The 22,246-nt window shown below is 41.5% G+C and overlaps 1 protein-coding gene across 1 annotated transcript in view; it reads right to left on the reverse strand.

The window, feature by feature from the left end:
• Window positions 1–1,381, reverse strand: part of TNKS (tankyrase) — a 212,255-nt gene extending 210,874 nt beyond the window's left edge. The window contains exon 1 of the mRNA XM_035699778.2: window positions 659–1,381. Coding sequence (XP_035555671.1) covers window positions 659–1,331 — 673 coding nt within the window. The 5' untranslated portion in view covers window positions 1,332–1,381. The remainder of the gene's footprint in view (window positions 1–658) is intronic.
• Between the last annotated feature and the right edge of the window lie 20,865 nt (window positions 1,382–22,246).

Genomic DNA, 22,246 nt, shown 5'->3' on the forward strand with positions numbered 1-22,246 from the left:
CTTTATTTCTTCTACCATCACATAACGCATCCAAATATTCCTCTCCGGTTGTTTCATACAGGCACATTTTAAATCTACCCAATTAGACTGTAAACTCCTTGAGGAAGAGAAAAAGTGTCACAGATTTCATTCATGTCTTCCATGGGCTTCGGAAAAGTAGGATAGATCCTTCAACACTTGTTGAGGTACATCAAACTTCTTTTGGTCTAGACTGTTCTCATGGGACACATACCCTTGTGTATGTTGTAAATAAATAAATAAATAAATAAATAAATAAAAATAAAAATAAACGAAATAAACTAAGGAAACAAATGGCAAAACTCTTAAGACTGCCCAAATCTAACTTTATTCCTTCACACTGGGAACTGAGGAAAGTTCAAGCACACCCATACCCGGAGACTACCGCTAAGGGGGTTTGGAGACGAGTGCAAGTACCACGCGGTAGGCGAACACTCCAAAAAGAACGGATTCACACCTTCCCCCTACCACGCCCCCGTCCTCCAGGCACTAACCTAAAGAAAGGAACCCCGAGCCCTCCCGCCAGGCGTTGGAAGAGCCACAGCCACGCCCCCGTCCCCTTCCATCGCCGCTGGCTTTCCGTCCCTACCCGGACCCCCATTCCCAAGACCGAACCCCTGAAGAAACAAAAGTCTCTGACCTGCAGCGAAGTGCAGGGGAGAAGACTTCCGGCCGGCCATGTCCTTAGCATTCACGTTTGCCGCGTCCACCAGCCTCTTGACCCGGGACACGTCCCCATTGCGACAGGCCTCCAACAGTTCCCGTAGGGCCCCGCTCACTGCTGGGACCCCTGGCCCAGGCCCCGCTGCCCCAGGCCCCAGTGTTGCTGTGGTGCTAACTCCTGCCGCCTCGGGGCTCTCCGCCAAGCTCGATCCGGGGGAGGATGGAGAGGAAGATGAGGAAGAAGTCGGGGAAGAAGAGGACGACGGTGAATTGTTACTGCCACCGCCGGCTGGGTTGGGAGCGACCCCCACGGCAGATGAAGCGGACACCGCCGGGGCCACGGGAGCGGCGGCGACGGTACAGATTGTGCTGGTGGTACTGCAACAGCTGGTACTGTCAACCGGCTCCGGGGATCGAGGCCTGTCGGGCGGATCCCGACTGCCATCCCCCTCCGGCAGCGCTAGGCCGTGCCGCGGGGAGGCGAAGGGGGCCAGGCCGCCCGCCGTTGGGGAGGCTGGGGTGGTCCCCGGGGCCAGGCCGGGGCTGAGTGGGGGGGGAGGTGGTGGCGGCGGCGCCGAAGCCCCTGGGGCGGGCTGGAGCTGTTGTTGATGATGGTGGTGATGATGCTGAGAGCGACGCGACGCCGCCATCTTCGGACTCCCCCAGCACTGTCACTGCGGCAACGGCCCCACCGCCCGCCCTCACTTCCGACCGCTAGGCCAATTAGCAGCCAGCGCACAGGAAATGATGCTTGGCGGAGTGGGCGGGGCCTAGGGGAAGGAGGGAAGTATTGGGAGCTGGGAGAGCAGCCACGGAAGGGGGCGTGGCTTGGCGGCTGGGGGGCGGGCTTTGTGACGCCTTGGCGGGCCGGCGGCGGCGATTTGAAAGGTGGAACTGACCACTCCCTGGATGGGCCGCTTTTCCTCCTTTCTCGCTCTCACCCGGCTTCCGTGGTTCAGATTGCCAGGATTGGAATTCAAGCTCTCTGATTTCCTAGCTGTGCCAATTTGGGCAAACTGTTGAAACACTCTGCGTCTCACCTTCTCCTCTGCAAAACAGCGAACAGATCAATAATCGTTAACTATTAAAATTATAATTTTTCCGGGATCCCTGGGTGACGCAGCGGTTTGGCGCCTGCCTTTGGCCTGGAGACCTGGGATCGAATCCCACGTCGGGCTCCCGGTGCATGGAGCCTGCTTCTCCCTCTGCCTGTGTCTCTGCCTCTCTCTCTCTCTCTGTGTGACTATCATAAATAAATAAATAAATTTTAAAAATATATTAAATAAATAAATAAATAAATAAAAATAAAAAATTATAATTTTTCCTATTTTTATCTCTGTACTTTTATTTCTCACCTTAAGTTTGACTCAAATAATTATGAATATGTTCCTTTTGAATTCTTTTCAGCTGGACTTCTCCAATGCTCCTACCTCAATTCTCTCTCTCTCCCAAAATAAGATAAAAACCTCAGTACTCTCCATCACTTACCTTCAGTTGCCATTCTTCAGCAACTACTTTTTCTCTCTTTCCTCCGCCTGTCCCTACTTTTTTCTCTCTTTCCTCTGCCTGTCCCTACTGCCATCAAAAAAAAAAAAGATTTATCAGTGCATGGGATAATCTCTGTGATCTCCATTCCCTCCTTTTTTTTTTTAAGATTTTATTTATTTATTCATTAACACACACACACACACACACACACACACACACACACACACACAAGCAGAGGGAGAAGCAGGCTCCATGTAGGAAGCCTGATGAGGGATTTAATCCCAGGACTCCAGGATCACGTCCTGGGTCAAAGGCAGGCGCTAAACCACTGAGCCACCCAGGGATCCCTGGACTCCTTTTTAATAGTAAACTAGTCATTGTGGAAGTTTAGACAAACAGCATTATTCCGATAGAGGGCTTATAGATGGACACCGTCTTAAGAAAGAACAAGGTTTACGTGGGTCAAGTAGAAATTTGTCTCTGCAGAATATTAAACCGGGTGATAAATCGTTCTTTTAGAAATTCATTTTAATATAATTTTACTGTGATGTTAATATTCTCAGCTAAATAAATAGGTAGGTTTATTTAATAAGACTACTATCTACATAAAACAAGGTCAGAAACATAATATTGAGAGACATTTGTTATCTGAGGTTATAGATTATAACTGAACAGTATTCATCTGTTTCATAAATTTGTGCCTATTGTTCACAAATACGTCGCCAGATAGGAAAACTCCATCAAAACCAGTAAAATCTGTCATAATGCACATTCTCCTGGTTTTGAATCTTAAACTAATACGCAACAGAGGGTAGCATTGAAAAGTGGGGTTTATCAACATAAGACATTAGATGCCACTAATTCACCTTGTGCCCCCCTTGACTGTGGCCTTCTCCCTGAATCGGAGGCGTAAGGAATATCCCACATGGTCCCCTTATGGCCAATTACTCGTAGATCATGAGAAGTAGTCATGTTTACCCTAATTCAAATGCATCTACTGTGTCTGTTTATCAATACAAATAAATAAGAAAATTTCTGCTGGATAAAGATAAAAAGGCCAAACTGCCAGAAACCAACCATTCTACTGGTAAACTATGTCTGAAAATGCATTCGATCAATTGGAAATTGCTTTTTCCCCCTCCAGTGGAAAGTAGTAAATGTACTTAACATTAAGTATTTATAAGGTTTAGGTTTATATGAACTAATACTGAGCTCTAAACAGGAAAGGGCAGATATCATTACCTAATCCTTTACAGCTAAACACAATTCCATGAGGGATGCACTGTACTCTAATGAAAAGAGCAAAGCTTGAAGTCAAATGGGTTTGAATCACATCTCTGACGATTGCTTGTTGGTTAATCTTGGTAAATATGCTTCAGCTCTGTCATTCCAAAATTCTGATTTTATTGTAGCATTGTCATGAGGATTAAAAGACCTGGGTGTTTTATAAGTACTTGTTGAGTGTTAGTTTCATCCTTTTATGTAGTGTGCATAAGGTGTTAATAGGAACTCAGAGCCACTATCGATACCATCTCCTTACAATTTCCTCTGACAAAGATAGTGACTAGAAATAAATATCTGACATTTTACATGTGACAGTAATCTTAAGCAAAGAAAGATCATATTTAATTGTTTCCTCATATGAAAATTCAAAGTTTTATGCAGGCCCTGATTATCTCCAAGAATTGTTGAGGATCATAGTTGTACAACATCTCGCCATTTTCAAGAAATATTTTCCGAAAAATTATGTCAATGTGGTATAGAAACATGAACACATAGCATTCCCTTGAGCCATATTGTTGACACAAAGAAAGAACCACCAACTCAAAGGGCACTGGCCTTCTGGGCTATGATGTAATGTTTGATTTTCCCCCACGGGAATCATTTGAACACACTTTGTAAGTTTCACAGTCATTAACTTGCACTGTCCATAGTTCAGTTAGGCTTGGTGTGGTTACTCCATCCACATGCTTCTCATTGGTTTGCCCCAGATCCCAGTTCACCAGGAGTATCTCAAATCTACTAAACCCACTTACTCTTCCATGCTCTGAACCAAGCCTTCTCTGCAAATTCATGCGCACAAGCTAGAACTTAGCTGAGGCAGTGCCATTTTCTCACCTTGGCCTCAGAAGATAAATTATCCTTATGTCAGAAACATCCATTGTGCCAACAGCCCAGAGTTCTCTCTGTGTAGGTAGTACAAAGCTGAGAGAAATTTTAGCTGAATTTCCATCTGGAAACCCAGGAGAATATTTTCTTGTAAAGCAAAAATTGGCAAAAATGGCAATGGGCAAAAATTACAACAGCTGCAATCATGCTAACCATATTGTATCTGAGGAAGTTTAATTAAAAGAAAAAGCTAAACAACTTATCACAATGCAAGAAAATTATAGTAATTTAAAGATCGCTGTGTATTAGTTTATTAGCATTTTCAGTTGCTTTATAAGATATCTCTTATGTAGCAGGGTCCTCTGGATACTGTTCCCTTAGACATCTAGAAACTGCTTTCTGATAACTTGGGTTTTCTTCTGGTGTGGTCTGTACACTTGTTAGTCACTGTAGTGTGAAGTATTAGTTCCAGGCAAAGAGACAATATAATAGTTAAAAATGTACACTCTGGGACACTGGGTGGCTCAGCGGTTGGGCGCCTGCCTTCAGTTCAGGTCTGATCCCAGGATGCGGGATCAAGTCCCACATCAGGCTCCCTGAGAGGAGCCTGCTTCTCCCTCTGCCTATGTCTCTGCCTCTCTCTCTCAGTCTGTATCTCTCACGAATAAATAAATAAATCTTTAAAAAAAAAATGTAGACTCTGGGTGTGCCTGGGCGGCTCAGTCGTTTAGGTGTCTGCCTTCTGCTCAGGTCATGATTCCAGGGTTCTGGGATAGGGCTCCTTGCTCAGCGAGGAGCCTGCTTCTACCTCCCCCTCTCCCTCTGATTGCCACTCCCCCTGCTTGTGCTTGCTCTCTCTCTCTGTCAAATAAATAAAATCTAAAAAGAAAAAAAAATGGACTCTAGGGGTACCTGGGTGGTTCATTTGGTTAAGTGTCTGCCTTTGGCTCAGGTCATGATCCCAGAGTAATGGGATCAAGCCTCCAGTTAGGCTCCATGCTCAGTGGGAAGTCAGCTTCTTCCTCTCCCTCTACCCCTCCCCTTGCTTGTTCTCTCTCTCAGATAAATAAAATCTTAAAAAAAAAAAAAAAAAAAAGGATGTAGACTTTGCATTTAGACTGCATGGATATGAATCCTAGTTTTGTCATTAACTAGGTATGTGTGATTAAAGAATGCTACAACCACAACATTTTGACAGAAATAAACTCCTATTTGCTCTACTTAAAAAAAATAGTAAACAAGCTTTTCCACCAAAACACTCTTTTCCTTGTAAGCATATGTATATACATATACATATGCTCCATTATGGATTAGCATATGGTTTCCTCCCTTAAAAGAGTTTATAAATACCTGCTGTCTCTCAAAGTCATAAAAAAGTTTAGAAAAGTTCCAGAAAGTTCTGGAATGTATTGATAAGGAATGGCATAACTAGCTAACAATGCATAGGTAATTATGCTATAGCTTATGTAACTTTGGGGATAGCCAACCAGAATAGGACTGATACAAGTGCAAACCAATAGATCGTGAGGCACACCCAGAGAGCTCAGGCTCCCCAATCAGAACATGGGGCTAGCCAGCCAAGCCATGATGAATATATAGCCTCTACTGTCAGGGGTTACAGATTACCACATAGTAAGTGACTTCACCCTTGGTAAAGATTGTACTAAAGACTTGGGCAAGCAGAGCCCACCAGACCTACTGTCTGAGGTAAGTGGCCGCAGAGGCATTGAGAGACACTGGCCAATCTCCAAACAGGTGATGCAGGCCTTCTACCAGCTATCATCTGTTGTTTACTTGTAGTAGTAAACTGTTGTTTGGCTCATTGAGGGAAATAAATGAGTGAAAGTTCTTTGAGTTAAATGGTATTTGTGTGCAACTTCTCATAATATTGCCTACTCCTTCATATCTTGTCTTTGTTTTGACATCGTTGCTCAGAAGAAGACATTGAGTAACCCAGGAGAAGCTATTTAACTTCTCTATAAACCCATGAGCAAGGTGGGGATATGAAGAGTTGTAAGAAATAAATAAGTTAATATATGCCAAGTGCTTACTTAGAACAGCTCCTGGCACATGATAAATGCTATGTAAATGTCAGCTTTTATTCAAAAAGATGTATGCACCCCTATGCTTACCGCAGCATTATTTACAATAGCCAAATTATGGAAGCAACCCAAGTATCTGTTGATAGATGAATGGATAAAGAAGATGTGGTATATATATATATATATATATACACACACACACACACACACACACACAATGGGATATTGTTCAGCCATTAAAAAAAAATGAAATCTTGCCATTTGCAGCAACATGGTTAGATCTAAAAGGTGTAATGCTAAGTGAAATAAGCCAGTCACAGAAAGAAACATACCATGTGATTTTATCCATGTGTAGAATTTAAGAAACAAAACAAATGGACAAAGAAAAAAGAGACCAACAAAAATCCAGACTGTTGGCTATAGAGAGCAAACTAATGGTTACCAGAGGGGAGGTGAGTGGGAGGGATGGTTGAAATAGGTGAGGGAGATTAAGAGTACATTTACCAAGACACCTGGGTGGCTCAGCAGTTTAGCACCGCCTTCAGCCCAGGGCATGATCCTGGAGACCTGGGATCAAGTCCCATATTGGGCTCCCTGCATACAGCCTGCTTCTCCCTCTGCCTGTGTCTCTGCCTTTCTTTCTGTCTCTCATGAATAAATAAATAAAATCTTAAAAAAAAAAAAAAAGTACATTTATCATGCATGATGAGCACTGAGCAATGCATAGAATTGTTGAATCACTATATTGTGCCCCTCAACACTGTACATTAATTATACTAAAATTTAAAGGATCCCTGGGTGGCGCAGCGGTTTGGCGCCTGCCTTTGGCCCAGGGCACGATCCTGGAGTCCCGGGATCGAGTCCCGCGTCAGGCTCCCGGCATGGAGCCTGCTTCTCCCTCTGCCTGTGTCTCTGCCTCTCTCTCTCTCTCTGTGACTATCATAAATTAAAAAAAAAAAAAAAATTAAAGCCCTGAAAGTTTTCTTAAAATATTAGTTCTTAATATTATCAAGAATTGGGGAAGGCCTCTGGGAATAAGATGTTAAAGGTTACCTGGGAGATATGCCTCGTTTTGCCTGGCTGATAACATGGAGGTTTCTTTTCACGAATATAGTTGATATCCACCTACTTCTTCTTTTGCTTTACAGTGCCTTAAAGGAAAGTCTAGTAAGCTTGGAAACTGAAAGGGCCTCTTGTCATTGGGGAAACGCAAACACACTCCCTTCTGGCTGTAGCCAGAGTGTGGGGGAGGTAGAGGCTGCAAAGGAGGGCGCTTCAGGCTGCTGGTATGCAGGTTTCTCCCTCAAAAAGATTCTGACTCCCTCTCAGTACTGAGAAACCACTCTGGCTATTGTGTGGCAGACCACCAGAGCTGCCAAGACAACTTCAAGAGAACCCAACAGCCATGGTCCTGAGGTCACTTGAGAACCAGGGTGTTTCCATGCAGAAGATGAGCTAATCACCATAAATCCGCAAGCATTTAAGAAGGGCCCACCATGTGAGAGGAAAACAACAAAGCCACTAAATAAAAAGCCCTATATCAGAAAAAACAATAGAGCAATCCAAAATTTATTTTCATATCCATTTTTTTGGCTTGCAGTAGGCAAAATAATGGCACCCCAAAGATATTCATATCCTAATCCCCAGAATCTGTGGATTTAAAGTGCAGATAGAATTAAGGCTGCTAATCAACTGATCTTAAAATAGGAGAATTTCCCAGATTATGTGGGTGGGCCTAATGTAATTGCAGGAGTTCCTAAAAGTGCAAAAGGGAGGCAGAAAAAGAGGTTGTTGGGCTGCAGTGTGAAAGGAAATCAACCTGCCATTGCTGGCTTTGGAGATGAAGGAAGAAAGCCACTAGCCAAGGGATGTGGGCCGTTTCTAGAAGGTACAAAGGTAAGCAAACAAACTCTCAGAGTCTCCAGAAAAGAACGTAGCCCTGCCAACACCTAATTTGAGCCCAGGGAGGCCCATGCCAGATTTATGTCCTGCAGAACTATAAAATAATAAATTTGTGTTGTTTTAAGCCACTAAATTAGCAATAATTTGTTTTGGCAGCAATAGAAAATTAACAGAGAGCTTTGTTGGAAAATAGATTGATATGAAGCCCCTAGCCCATTTTTCTGTACAACAATAGGATAAAGTTGCATAGTTGCTACCACTTGGTATTACCAGAAGCAATTATCCCTATCGTTTCTTTTTTTTTTTTTTTAATTTTTATTTATTTATGATAGTCACACAGAGAGAGAGGCAGAGACACAGGCAGAGGGAGAAGCAGGCTCCATGCACCGGGAGCCCGAAGTGGGATTTGATCCCCGGTCTCCAGGATCGCGCCCTGGGCCAAAGGCAGGCACCAAACCGCTGCGCCACCCAGGGATCCCCCCTATTGTTTCTTTTATTAGTTTATACCTAGCTAATCAGTTAAGATTTTGGCTCCTATAGACACAGGACTATTTTCTATGTGCCACATGCCATACCAGGCAGATTACCAAAATGAGTTAGACTTGGCCCTAAATGTTCAGTGTTTTTGGTCAAGTGCGGAAGATAGATTCATAAACAGACAACATTAACACAATGTTGTGTGAATGCTCCAAGGGCAGTGCATACAGGATACCCTGGGAACACAAAGCAGTGTGTAGTAACCCTCTCCTGGCTGGGCATATAAGGAGGCAATGACTCCATGTCACACTAAGGTTACTTAGCCCCAAGTAGCAGCATTATCACTATCACACAGTACTTACTATGTATCATATATATATATATATATATACACATATATATATGTATATATATATATATATATAATATAGTACCATATATATCTCCTAAGTGCCTTGTCTACATTAATTCATTTAGTCTTTCCAATAACTATCACAGAGGTATTGTTATTAAATGCATTGCACAGTTGACAAGGAACTGAAAATTGAGGTTGCTTGCCAAGGTCACATGACCATTAAGTGTGAAACCACAGTTTGAGCCAAAGTATTTTGGTTCTGGTGTCTAGATTTTCAGCCCCATCCCACACTACCTTCTATGGTAACTCCAGTACCTTTGCTTGAATTCCAGGAGGGGAATTAATGTCTGTACTCACAGGTGAGATCCACATCTCCCCAGGAGCTTCATTTTGCCCTGATTTGCAGAGCTAATTCTCTTTACAGGTGAAATAACTCCTCCTTTCACCCCAGTATTTTTACTGGAGATGGCCTCTACTAAATGTAGTGCTTTAAGGAGGGGTAGAAAATAGCCAGACAGGTGGCTGAAGGAAGAACAAGAGAATCCTTGCCCTCATCTTTCCTCCATGTGTATGTACTTCCTGGGTTATTCCATCCATACCCGTGATGCTAGTAACACTTGTCGGTAGTCACTTTTTATTGAGACATTTAAGGTACGTCAGATCAGCCTTAGTGATCATTAAGTTCAACCACAATGAATGAAGCAGATTACATATCACTATGCAGGTTAACCAAATTCTTCAGTGCTGTATGTCTATCCATCCCATCCATCAAATATTTATTGAGGACATACCAAGTGCCAAGCACAATCCTATATTCTGAGGATATAGCAGTGAACAAAACAAAAGTTCTTGTTGTCATAAAACTTACATATCTACCTAGGAGAAATAGACAACAAATAGGTAAAATCTATGGTATATCAAGTAGTGATAAATAATGGTATGGAAAAAAAGAACTGGGAAAAACAGGGTAATGTGGATAAGGTTACAATTTAAAATGTGATCAAAGCGAACAAATAAATAAAATGTGTTAGGACAGGTCCCACTGAAAAGGTAACATTTGAGCAAAGATGTAATTGAGGTTGAGGAGCAAGGCTGGGTATGTCTAGGGGAAGAGAGTTCCAGGAAGCAGGTATAACAAATGTAAAGGCCCTGGGGCAGGAGAGAGTTGGCATATTCAAGGAACATCAAGGAAGTTCATGTGTTTGGAGCAGTGAGTGAGGAAGGAGGAAGAAATAGGGTCAAAGAATAACAGAAGATCAGATTGCACAGGGCTTTAAAGTCTGTAGCTGAGTTGAGGGGTCATTTTGAGGGGTTTGAGCAGATGACCTTATCTGATGCATATCCTTAAAAGTTGACTATAGCTGCTGTATTGGAAACAGAGTATAGGGAGGAAGAGGCTATTAAAATGTAAGAGATGGTAGTGGCAAAAAAAAGAAAAGGATGATGCCAAGGGTTTACCTGAGCATCTGGAAGGAAAGAGTTGCTGTTTGCAGACATACATGGGGAGTAGTTTAAGGAGATCAAGATTTTATTTTTAGACATATTAAGTTTAAAAGATTAGACATTCAAGTGTAGGGAGTTGGGTATATGAGTCTGGAGTTTGGTGGGGAGGTCAGAGTGAAGATGTAAACTGGGAGTCTTCAGCATGTAAACATTTTTTTAAACCATAAAGCTAGATGAGATCATCAAAGAAATCAATATAGCTAGAGAAAAAGTCCAGAGATCGATCCTTGAGGCATTCTGGTTCCACTGCTGGGAAGGAGCAGCCAAAGGGACAGAGTAAAACTAGTAGAATGTAGAATTCTAGAAACCAAGGAAGAAAGTGATTCAAGGACAGTATAGCAGATAAAATTAAAGATCCCCATTCTTCACCCCTCCCTGTGTCCATGCTTTTTGCCATACGACAATGCAAGCATTCCCCCTAAAGATAGAACATATTTATGGGTCCTCTGATTTAGAGCTCAAAGACATGATTTTCTTTGGCCAATAGAATGTTGGTGGAGGTGCCAGTTCTGAGTCTAGACCTTACAGGCCTCCTATGTTACTTGCCCTCATAGGAGATAAGCATGACCTGGTGAGTTTGCTGGTCCAAGAAAGGTTGGAGACCTGTTCTGTAGACCTGAACCCATCCTGCTGCCTGGAGCCAAGCCCCCATTGAGCCACGTCTAGATTAGAAGACCCCTCATGTGACCCACAGGTAAATGGGCAAAATCAATGCCTTCAACTACCGAGTTTAGGGGTAGATTGTTACACAGCACCATTGTAGCTATGGAGCAAGAATAAAGAGGAAATAGTAAACAAACAATGTCAACTATGATTGATAGAACAAATAAGCTCAGGATTGAGAACTGACCGTCAGACATAACTACATGGAGGTTGCTGGTGCCCCTGAAGTGCAGTTTTATTGAAGTGGTGAGATGATAGCATGAATGGAGTAGGTTCAATGAAGTGTGGGAAAAGAGAGATTGAAAAAAAAATAGTAGAGGCAATTTTTAAAATAAACTTTGGATGCAGGGACACCTGGGTGGCTCAGCAGCAGGGACCGTCTGCTTTCGGCTCAGGGATTGAGTCCCACATCAGGCTCCCTGCATGGAGCCTGTTTCTCCTTCTACCTGTGTCTCTGCCTCTCCCTTTCCATGTCTAAAAAAACAAACAAACAAACAAACAAAAAAAAACCTTTGGGTGCAAAGGGAAGAGGAGGAATAAAGTGGCAACTGGAAGGAGGCATGTCGAGAGAGGGCTTTTTTAACAGATGTACTTTCATTTCCTATTTTTGTTTTCTACTTTATCATATTTTTATTAATGAATAGATGCTATTTATATCATTTTATAGAATGTTTGCAAATATTTTCAGCTCTTCCATTAAAGTAATTGAAATATCATTGTGACTTATTCAACCCAATTTCGAATATTTAGATATATTTGCCAGCATCCTCTCTTTTAATAATAGCTCTATGGAGATGCGCTTCACATACATACAATTCACCCATATAAAGCGTACACGTCAGTGGTTTTTAGTATATAGTATATTCAGCATTGTGTAAACATCACCACGATCAATTTTAGAACATTTCCAGCACCCCAAAAAGAAATCTTGTACTTCTTAGCAGTCACTTAAGTGAATGGTTTTTAAGATGGGAAGAATAAAGTGTATTTTTCTGCTGCTGAGAAGAATCCAGGAGAGAAGGGAATTCATGATGCAGGAGATACAGCAGAGAATTGTTGGGGCAATGTGTCCTTATATAGGAAAAAGAGTTGAGCTCCAGAGGACAATCACTGACAGTTCATCCTTAGTATCAAAAGAAAAGGCAGAGTAGATGGACACACATGCAATAAATGGCTACATATGGTGGTAGGAGATTGAGAAAGACTCTTGATTGCTTCTATTTTCCCGGTGAAAGGAAAGCAGATAAGGCAAAACTTTCTTTGTTTCTCCCTGCATCTCATTGGCTCAAATTGGGTCCCATGCCCATTCTGAAGTATGACTTTCTTATTGTTTGTATTTGGAGATGTAAAGCATGGTTTAAGGAGATGTGTATGGATGCCAAGTTGACAAGGTGGATGGTGATAATCTTCTGTGTCAACTTGGCTAGGCTAAGATATGAGTTATTTGATCAGACATAATCTAGTGTTGCTATGAAGACATTTTGTGGATGTTTTTAGCATCTACAATCAGCTGACTTTAAATAAAGGGCATTTCCTTCCATTTTGTGGGTGAGTCTCATCCAAACAATTACAAGGCTTCTGAAACAAGCTCAAGCTGGGTGAGAGAGCAGTTTTAACTTTCAAACAAATTCCTTTTTTTTTTTTAATTTTATGATTGGGGAGAGGGTTATTTAATCTTACCTGTCCTTTAATTTTTGAGAAGGTAGGACCTACATCTTGTCCAGAATGGATTTCTATATTACCACCACCTTGACTACACTGTTTACTCCAGGCTTTTCCAATTTGTCTACCAGCTTCAGTACTGGATGGTATTCCACAATGGATGAGTTTGCTTCTCTCTACCTTCTTGACACCTGGACTATATAAAATATACATGCAAAGCTGACTTTGAGTAGGAATAATTATGGATATCACAGAAGAGTGAGCAGTCCTTGCTACATAAGGCCACAGGAAGAATGAGCTGGGCTCTCTTCAGTTTCCTGCTGTGCCCTCCAGACCCTGGATCTGGCTCAGTGCTCAGGAAGGAAATGAGTGCTAGTAAAAACTAGTCCCATGGGAGATCAGCAGATCTCCATCCTCTCATATCCTGGAAACTACCATGCTGGCCTAGACTTCTGCATGATGAAGAATGGGTTATTTCTCTAGCAATAAAATATGATCTCTTCATTCAAATTGTTCTCCCAAAATATATGTTAAGTTAAAGTATATATGATCAGAATTGTTGCTACAACGGGGCTTCTTTCTCTGACAAGAGGTCCTGTCCTTTCAAAAATTCAGAATTCTATAAGGGGCCTTAAAGATAAATTCTTGCAGTCCTTTCTTACAACCCTCTTTTGACTATTCTGCATCTAGGTCTGTAGACACAGACATATTAACTGTCTTCAACAGTTAAGGTTAAAGACCTCAAGATGATTTGGTCTTCCTTGAGTTTTGGGGCTGGCAATAAGTCTATGGTAGATTTCCTATAATGCACTCAGATGCTAAAGAATCCCACATAAACAGGGCTGATGGTCAGCCAATAAGCAGATGTAGGGATGCATCAGCCATTGTTGACTGACATCTATCTGACTGGTTGGTAGCTGGGCCATAGAGGTTGTTAAATATTTTGATTATCATCCCTGCATACGGGTCCTCATATGCAGAGGGTTGCAAATACATATAACTCTACTATGTTGAAAGCTCCATGGAATCACACATTCAATAATAATAGTTCTGTTATTTGTCACAACACTGAAAATGTCACAGACTTTCAATAAATATTAACCACCCCATTAGGTGCAGTGTGTATTCATGAAGTATCATCATTGATTCACAACATTTCCTTAAAGATGGTGAGTGGTATTAATAGGGATTATAAGCGTTGATGGAGCTGCCCCCTGGGTGCCCAGAGCCCCTGTGCTTCTAGAGCCAGATAAAAGGTAGCACTCGGTGTTGTGCTCTATATCTACAGTGTCCAGGATCATACCACAGTTCCTTGGGAGAGCTCCATGCCACCCCAAGGGCTCCTAAGGAGGAGTGCTTATCAATGCTAGTGATCCATATCTTTAAAGTGTGTCATCTCAGCACCTAACTTGGACAGAATATTTGAACATCAGCTGGAAGTTACAGCATTGTCTTGGATTTATAGTTCAAGTGTACTTACACTTCATAAAGGGATCTGTTCTGTTATCACAGATTGGTTTTATTGGATTCCCTTTCTAGTTTTTTAGAAAAAAGCAAAGAAAATGGATGGGATATGGCTAATGTGGGTAATTATCTTTACTATTCTCACCAATACAGTACTCTCAAATTCATTCTATCATTTTTCTTTCAGCTCTCTGAGAACCAAATCTCTCTGAAAGTTTCAACTTATTGAAAATCTTTAGACTTCAGCCAGCCCTTTCTAAAGAGCCAGGGCATCATTATGGCTTTTCTCAAGCACAAAAAGAGGTGCTTAACTTTAATTATACAGAGCTTTTATTGATTTGGCTGACTTAATATTTTAAGCCTTGATTAACATTGGAAACTTATAATCATCACTATTCAGACCTGGAGAGGTAGAGGAGAGAGCCCAAGAGGTCAGTTACTAAGGCTGGGCAGCATTAGAGCAGGAAGAGGCTTCAGGGTGCCAGGGACATGAGTTAAGACAGGGAACCCAGTGGCTCTTGGTAGCAACTGAGAGAGCTCAGGATGCTAATCAATCATGTAAAATCCAAAGAGATGTAAATACTTGGAAAGTCAGAGCTTACTAAAAGGACTTCCAATTGTGGACTGCAATAACATCGTAAGAATGGTATCGATGCCTTCATTTATCAGGTGTATACTAAAAGGCTTCTCAGTGTCCCTAACAAAGGTAGCCTATGGAGTCCCTGTGAAACTCACTTAGAGCCTCCTACCCTCAGTTTGTCTGACTTGAAAGTCTGGGTTCTCCCTATGGTATGTTACTTTCCTTAGAATGCCTGGCTTCTAGGTTGCCAGGGATATTCAGATACTACTGATTCAGCTGCAGAGACTCTTCCCACGATGATTTATTACAAGCAAGTGCCATGGGAAGCAAGTGTGTGTAAGAGGATACTTGAAAAAAACCTTGCTGACAACCACATCTCACTATTATTTCCCTTTGTAATGTAAGAGTCTTGACCTTACCCATCTGTGATAATGAAATATGGTCACATATTTATACCCTTTTGCTTGCAAAATGATTAAGAAGTTCAAATTTTTCCTAAGTTTCCCCTCTCTAAATACCCTCTAGAACTCCCAGGTTTGCTTATGCCTTTTAATGAGTCATTCCTCTCTGCCTGCTGCTGCCTGCTAAACGAGTACGATCTCAGAAATGTTAAGATCAGACTCAACTTCGACTATTCTCTGATGTCGAGAAGTCCTGGTCTGTTTGTCTTGGGTGTCTCCAGGTATATGGCCTCCTGAAGTCACTATCCCCGCTGAAGCCAAGCCCTGGCAGTCCTACAAAGATGGTCCCTGATTAGGAATCACCACTTGCTGATGGGCTGGGGTATAACTATTCAATTTGAAAAATAAAACAGTAAAATACATAAAGATGTTAACAGAAACGATGTCAGCTATCTTCCCTCTTGACATATTTCCATACTAATATTATCAGAAGTAGTCATTTGAGCAGCAAGAGGCAAATGTCATAAGGATCTGTATCTTACAGTCTTGGGGGCTTTGTTCCATTCATGGTAAAGCTTTTCTAAATAAAAAATAAATTGTACTATTCACCGGAGAGACGTGGAATGTTACAACTGAAAGTAATTTTAGGCATAATGTTGCCTAAACTCCGAATTTTATAGCTGTGAAAATAGTTAACCTGTCATGTCATATAGCAGTGGTCCACCTCTTGAGCCCAGGCATGAGGATACCAGTTCAGAAACCATTTCCCCAAATCTCCAGCCAATGATTTTTTTAAGACAGAATTGAAGAATCCTTCGTGCTTGACTTACCCCATTGTTAAACCACCCTGGCTTTCCTAAGTCAGGTTTTGAAGTGGGGTGGAGTGATGATGAACGAGATGGATAGGAAGAGGTATTCTGGTTCTTTGAATGGTTGATGGTAGTGCCTTAATTCTACTTTCTCAGAGTGGATGAAACTTTCCTTAGAGCATTGGCTCCACCCTTAGCAAATAATGCCACTGTATTCTTACGATGGCTCACAGTTGCCAAGCATGTGCCTATGCATCCTTCCACTTGATAACTGCAACAAACTTGGGAAGTTGATCACATAGTTACCACTTGTTTATAGATAAGAACCTAAAGCTGAACTGACTTGTTCAATTTCTTTCAAATCATACACGATAAAGCTGGCCCCAAATTCAAATATTTTGGTTCTGAGTATGGTACTCCTTCCAGTAGAAGGAGGTACGTGGGGGATCCCTGGGTGGCTCAGTGGTTGAGCGCCGGCCTTCGGCCCAGGGCATGATCCTGGAGTCCCGAGATTGAGTCCCACATCGGGGTCCCTGCATGGAGCCTGTTCTCCCTCTGCCTGTGTCTGTCTGTCTGTCTGTCTCTCTCTCTGTGTGTCTCTCATGAATAAATAAATAAAAATCTAAAAAAAAAAAAAAAAGGAAAGAAAAGAAAGAGGTACATCTTTCTTATTCACACCATATTTGGCCACTGACTGCCAGGGTGATCTCAGATCAGTCACTTCCCTTGCTCTGTACTGTGCCACATGGAACATTTCCCAGGTTTCCTTGCTCTTTAGCCCCCCATTGGGCTCAATCAGTGGGAGACATTTATAGCAGAGGGGGAGGAAGGGAGAAGCTAGCATACTTCTCTACCTCTCTAAGCTTCCTATGGCATCCCTGGGCTGTGGCCTCCATGGCTCCATCTCCTGCCAGACAGCCCTTTCTTTACTGGAGCCAGATCCCCCTGGGCATCTAGGTTTTGGCACTATCACCTCCTCTTGAACCTCTAGTCTCAGGAGAGGTAAATGATTTTCTAATTATAGGGGTGCTTCATTATGTCCTGCTTATTTTCTCTGTCCTTCCATTATCTTTGCACTTGATTCCCCTTATTAAATTCCCTTCATCTGAAAGACTCACAGCAGATCCTAACTGATAAAATATGTGAGTTTAATTAAGCTTATTTTTAAAACTGCTCGGAGGCGTGCCTGGGTGGTTCAGTCGGTTAAGTGTCTGCCCTTAGCTCAGGTCTTCATCTTGGGGTCCTGGGATCAAGCCCCACATCAAGCCCTGCTGAGCAGGGAGCCCACTTCTCCCTTTACCCCTGCCACCACCACCCCTCCTACCTCCTTGTGCACACATGCTCTTTTTCTCCCAAATAAAATCTTTAAAAAAATGAATAAAATAAATTTTTAAAAATCAAAAACTGCTCATAAAGGTAACTAGCACCTTTATTGGGCAAGTCTTAGCTATGAAGGGAGTTTGTCAGACACTTTATGGGCATGTACTTTGATCCTTCAAAGAAACCACCTAAATAGTGCCATTTTTGGTATCCTTGTTTATCTGAAACTACACAAAATTTACTAAGGTGAAATTTCCTTCAGCTTCTCTCCCCGCCTTACCCCTACCATATACATAAAGTATTGGCTGGGTCTTTGTATCTCAAAGGCACAACTAACAAAAAGCAATAAGGGTACAGATGCAGTCTGAATTTCTTTTTTTTTTATTTACTTATTTAATTGAGAGAGAGCAGAAGCAGGGGGAGTTGCAGAGGGAGAGGGAAAAGGAGACTGCCCAGTGATTAGGGAGCCCAATGCGGGGCTTGATCTCAGGACCCTGGAATTCTGCATTCTCTACAGAATCTGCATTTCTGTAGAGATTTTATCTGCCTATATTATTGTAACTCTGACACTAACTTCAGATTTCTTTGAATCAGTGGTTCTCAAATTCTAGAATGCATCAGAATCACCTGGTGGGCTTATTAAAGCAGAGATGGGGGCAGCCCCCATGGCCCAGCGCTTTGGCGCCGCCTTCTGCCTGGGATATGATCCTGGAGACCAGGGATCAAGTCCCACTTCGGGCTCCCTCCGTGGAGCCTGCTTCTCCCTCTGCCTGTGTCTCTGCCTCTGTGTGTGTGTGTGTGTGTGTGTGTGTCTGTCATTAATAAATAAAATAAAAATCTTTTAAAAAGGGGATCCCTGGGTGGCTCGGCAGTTTAGCACCGCCTTCTGCCCAGGGTGTGATCCTGGAGACCTGGGATCAAGTCCCACATCGGGCTCCCTGCATGGAGCCTGCTTCTCTCTCTGCCTCTCTCTCTCTCTCTCTCTCTCTCTCTCTCTCTCTGTCTCTGATGAATAAATAAATAGAATCTTAAAAAAAATCTTAAAAAAAGAAAAACAGAGATGGCTAGCCCCCATCTTCAGAGTTTCTGATTCAGTAGTTCTGGGATGGGGCCCAAGAGTTTGCATTTCTTTTACTTGATTTTTAAAATTATGGTAAAATGTACATAACAAAATTTGTGATTTTATTCATTGATGGCATTAAGAACTTTTATGATATTAGGCAACTATCACCACTATTGATTGCCAAGCTTCTTTGCCATCCTTAACAGAAATTCTGTATCTATTAAATAACAACTCCCCATAACTCATCACTACCCCCCAACCCTCCCCCTGGTCACCTCTATTCTACTTCCTGTCCTCACAAATTTGCCTGTCCTAGGAACCTCATACAAGTGGAGTTTTACACTATTTGTCCTTTCCTCTCTGGCTTATTTCATTTAGCATAATAGTCTTGGTTCATTCGTGTTGTAGCCTGTGTCAGGATTCCCTTCCTTTTTAAGACCGAATAATATTCCAGTGTAGATATATACCATATTTTATTTAATCCACTCATCTGTTGATGGGCATGTAGGTCATTTCTACGTTTTGGCTATTGTAAGCCTGCTATGAACACTTGCATACAAGTACCGAGTTGGTTTTCTGCTTTCAATTCTTTTTGGATAGACACATAGAAATGGAATTGCTGGATCACAGTAATTCCATTGAACTTTTTGAGGAACTGTCCCATTTTATATATAATCCCACCAGCAATGCACCAGGGTTCCAATTTCTCCACATCATTGTCATATTTGCTCTTTTCCTTTTAAAAAAAATAATAAAAGCAATTTTCATTCTAATGAATGTGAGGTAGTGTCTCACTATGGTTTTGATGTGCATTCCCCTAGTGGTTAGTGTTCCGTGGGTCTTGATCCTATTACAGTAGTACCCCCCATCAGCCATGCCTGCAAGCACTTGTTTGGGCAAGTATCATACTTTCTGGGAGCCCCACAGACATTTCCCCTCTGGGCCTCTACTTATGGTGGGCTGGCTCTTATGGTTCATACCATGATCACAGGACACATGTCAGCAAAAACCAGCAGGGAGCTTCAAGGAACAATGTTTATTACCCATAATCCTGGAGGATACAGGGCATGCCCTAAGGGCTACCCAGCAAGATTACCAGAAAAGGGAGAGAGAAGGAACATAGACCTGGGTCTGCCTTTATTAGGGTGGAAGGTTTGGGTGCCTCAGGGTTTCTTGGGTTCACTCTTTATTAGCAAATTTAAAACATAAGAGCAGGAATCAGAGCATAGGAAGGGAGAAGTAGGGGTCATTCAAGTGGTCAGTGATCTGAGTTGCCAGAGCTTTCTAAAAGGGGAACTTGTGGGAAGATGTGGCCTAGTTCTTTATCTGGTTAGTTTGCTAGTAACTGTGTCCTATACCTGTCAATATGTTTATTTAAGATGAGTGTCTTTTGAGGGGTGCCTGGGTGGCACAGTCAGTTGAGTGTCTGACTCTTGGTTTTGGCTCAGGTCATTATCTCAGGGTCTTGAAATCAAGCCCCGCATTTGGTTATGCCCTCAGCAGGCAGTCTGCTTGAGATTCTCTCTCTTTCTCCCTCTGCCCCTCCTCACCTATCTTCCTCTTTCTCTCTCTCAAATAAATAAATAAATAAATAAATAAATAAATAAATAAATAAATAAAAAAGATGGGACCTTTTGAAATGGATACCTCAGCCATCAAGGCCTAATGTCAGGTACTTACCCTATAGCTGGTGATGGTGAATACCTTTTCATGTGCTTATTAGCCATACAATATATAAAAATACGTATAATATATATAAAACATTTTACATACTATATATAAAATATGTATGTATACATATTTTTTGAGAAATGTCAATGCAAATCCTATGCCCATTTTTGAATTGTGTTGTTTAGGTTGTTTGGGTTTTTTACTGTTGTTGGATAATCTGCATTTTGAGTTTTTTACTGTTGTTGGATAATCTGCATTTTAACCAAGTTTCCAGGTGATGCTGAATCACTGTTTTAGATTAGATTATGTATGTCAAACGATTAAATCCTAGCCTCATTTGTGATACTGAAATTGGATAAAATTTGCGTGGTACATGGTTTTAATAATTTCTTAGGTATCAAGCTTTTGATAATTAATCTTATGTGAAATTTCTGGGGGATTTTGATATATTCTCTTGTTACCCATTCAGCAACAGTGAGAGTCAAGGCAGACCTGAAATGAAAAAATCCCATGACTATGTCACCTAACACCCTCAAACTCCCAAAGATCATATCTGGATATTATAACACCCGGAAAATACATATCTTCCTAAAACTGGACAGGATGTTACTACTGACCTGAAGATTTAGGAAACTCTTGTTTGGATATCAGTATGGAGCCTCAAAACTCCTGATCAGTAGGAGTCATTTTATACACATGGCTTTTTTTAAAGAAAGAATAATTATCTTGAAGAACACTTGATTATTAGACTGAGTTGGAAGAATTATCATTGGCGATGTGAATATGTAATTACCATGATTTATTTGTCAAGTACTGAACATAGGTAAATTTCCTACACTTTTATTGAATTTGAGAAGTTAATTAGTGTGAATATTTAGCAAAGCCCAGAGATCATTATATATGAAATATTTCCCTATAATTCTAATAAACTGATTTCAAAACCTATTAGGCTTGTAATTTCATTCAATAGTCCCCAAACATTTTTCCCTTTGGTTAATGGATCTCTGCACTTATCCTTCTGACTAAAATTATTCTAGGACTATTTAAAAGGTTTATAACAGTTCTTGCTGGACATAGATAATTAAGTTTATTTTCTGTGAAAATCTGTGGATCTGTCCTTTGGAATTAATGGAAAAGTATAATTTGTCTTATTATTGTTACTTAGTATTTATGTAGCACTTCATATTTCTAAAGTACTATATAATCACTAGTTCCTCTTGAGCTATTTTTATGCCATTCATTATAATGTCATTTTGATACAACATGTGATTTACTTGTGTCATGTCTTTTCATACATTTCAAGAAGAGACTAAAATGAGATGGGCTCTTGTAGTATCCTGGGTTGCGGTCCCCAAGATCACTCCCAGGTTTGATGATTCACTAGGGAGATTCACAGGATTCAACATCTAGCCACACTGACAACTATGATTTATTAGAGCAAAAAGATGTAAAGCACAATTAGCCCAGGGAAAAGGCATGTCAGATGAAGTCTGGGGGAGACCAGATGCAGGTTTTCAAGGGTCCTCTCCCAGTGGATTTGTGCAGAATGCACTTAATTCCTCCAACAATAAGTCATGACAACATTTGTAAAATGTTGTCTATCAAGGAAGCTCATTAGAGACTTATTGCCCAAAGCTTTATTGAGAGGTGATCACAGAGGCCAACTTTGGTTGGCATGTACCTTATATCAAGACTTTCCTGCCAGAAGGAAAGCAGGTGTTCGGCACTGTGATGATTAATTTTATGTGTCAATGTGACTCGGCCACAGTGCCCAGATATTTGGTCAAAGATTTGATGTTTCTGTGAGGGTGTTTTGGATGAGATTTACATTTAAATTGGTGGACTTTGAGTAAAGCAGATTATTCCCCATAATGTTGGTGGGCCTTGTCCAATCAGTTGAAGGTCAGGACAAAAACAAAAGACTGACCCCTCCCAAGCAAAAAGAAATTCTGCCAGCAAATGGCCTTTGGACTTGAAGTGCAACATTGGTTCTTCCAGGATCTCAATACTGATGGTCCACCCTACAGATCTGCAAATTTTGGACTTGCCAGCTTCC

The sequence above is a fragment of the Canis lupus genome, chromosome 16 (assembly GCF_003254725.2).
Source record: "Canis lupus dingo isolate Sandy chromosome 16, ASM325472v2, whole genome shotgun sequence".
Taxonomy (NCBI): Eukaryota; Metazoa; Chordata; class Mammalia; order Carnivora; family Canidae; genus Canis; species Canis lupus.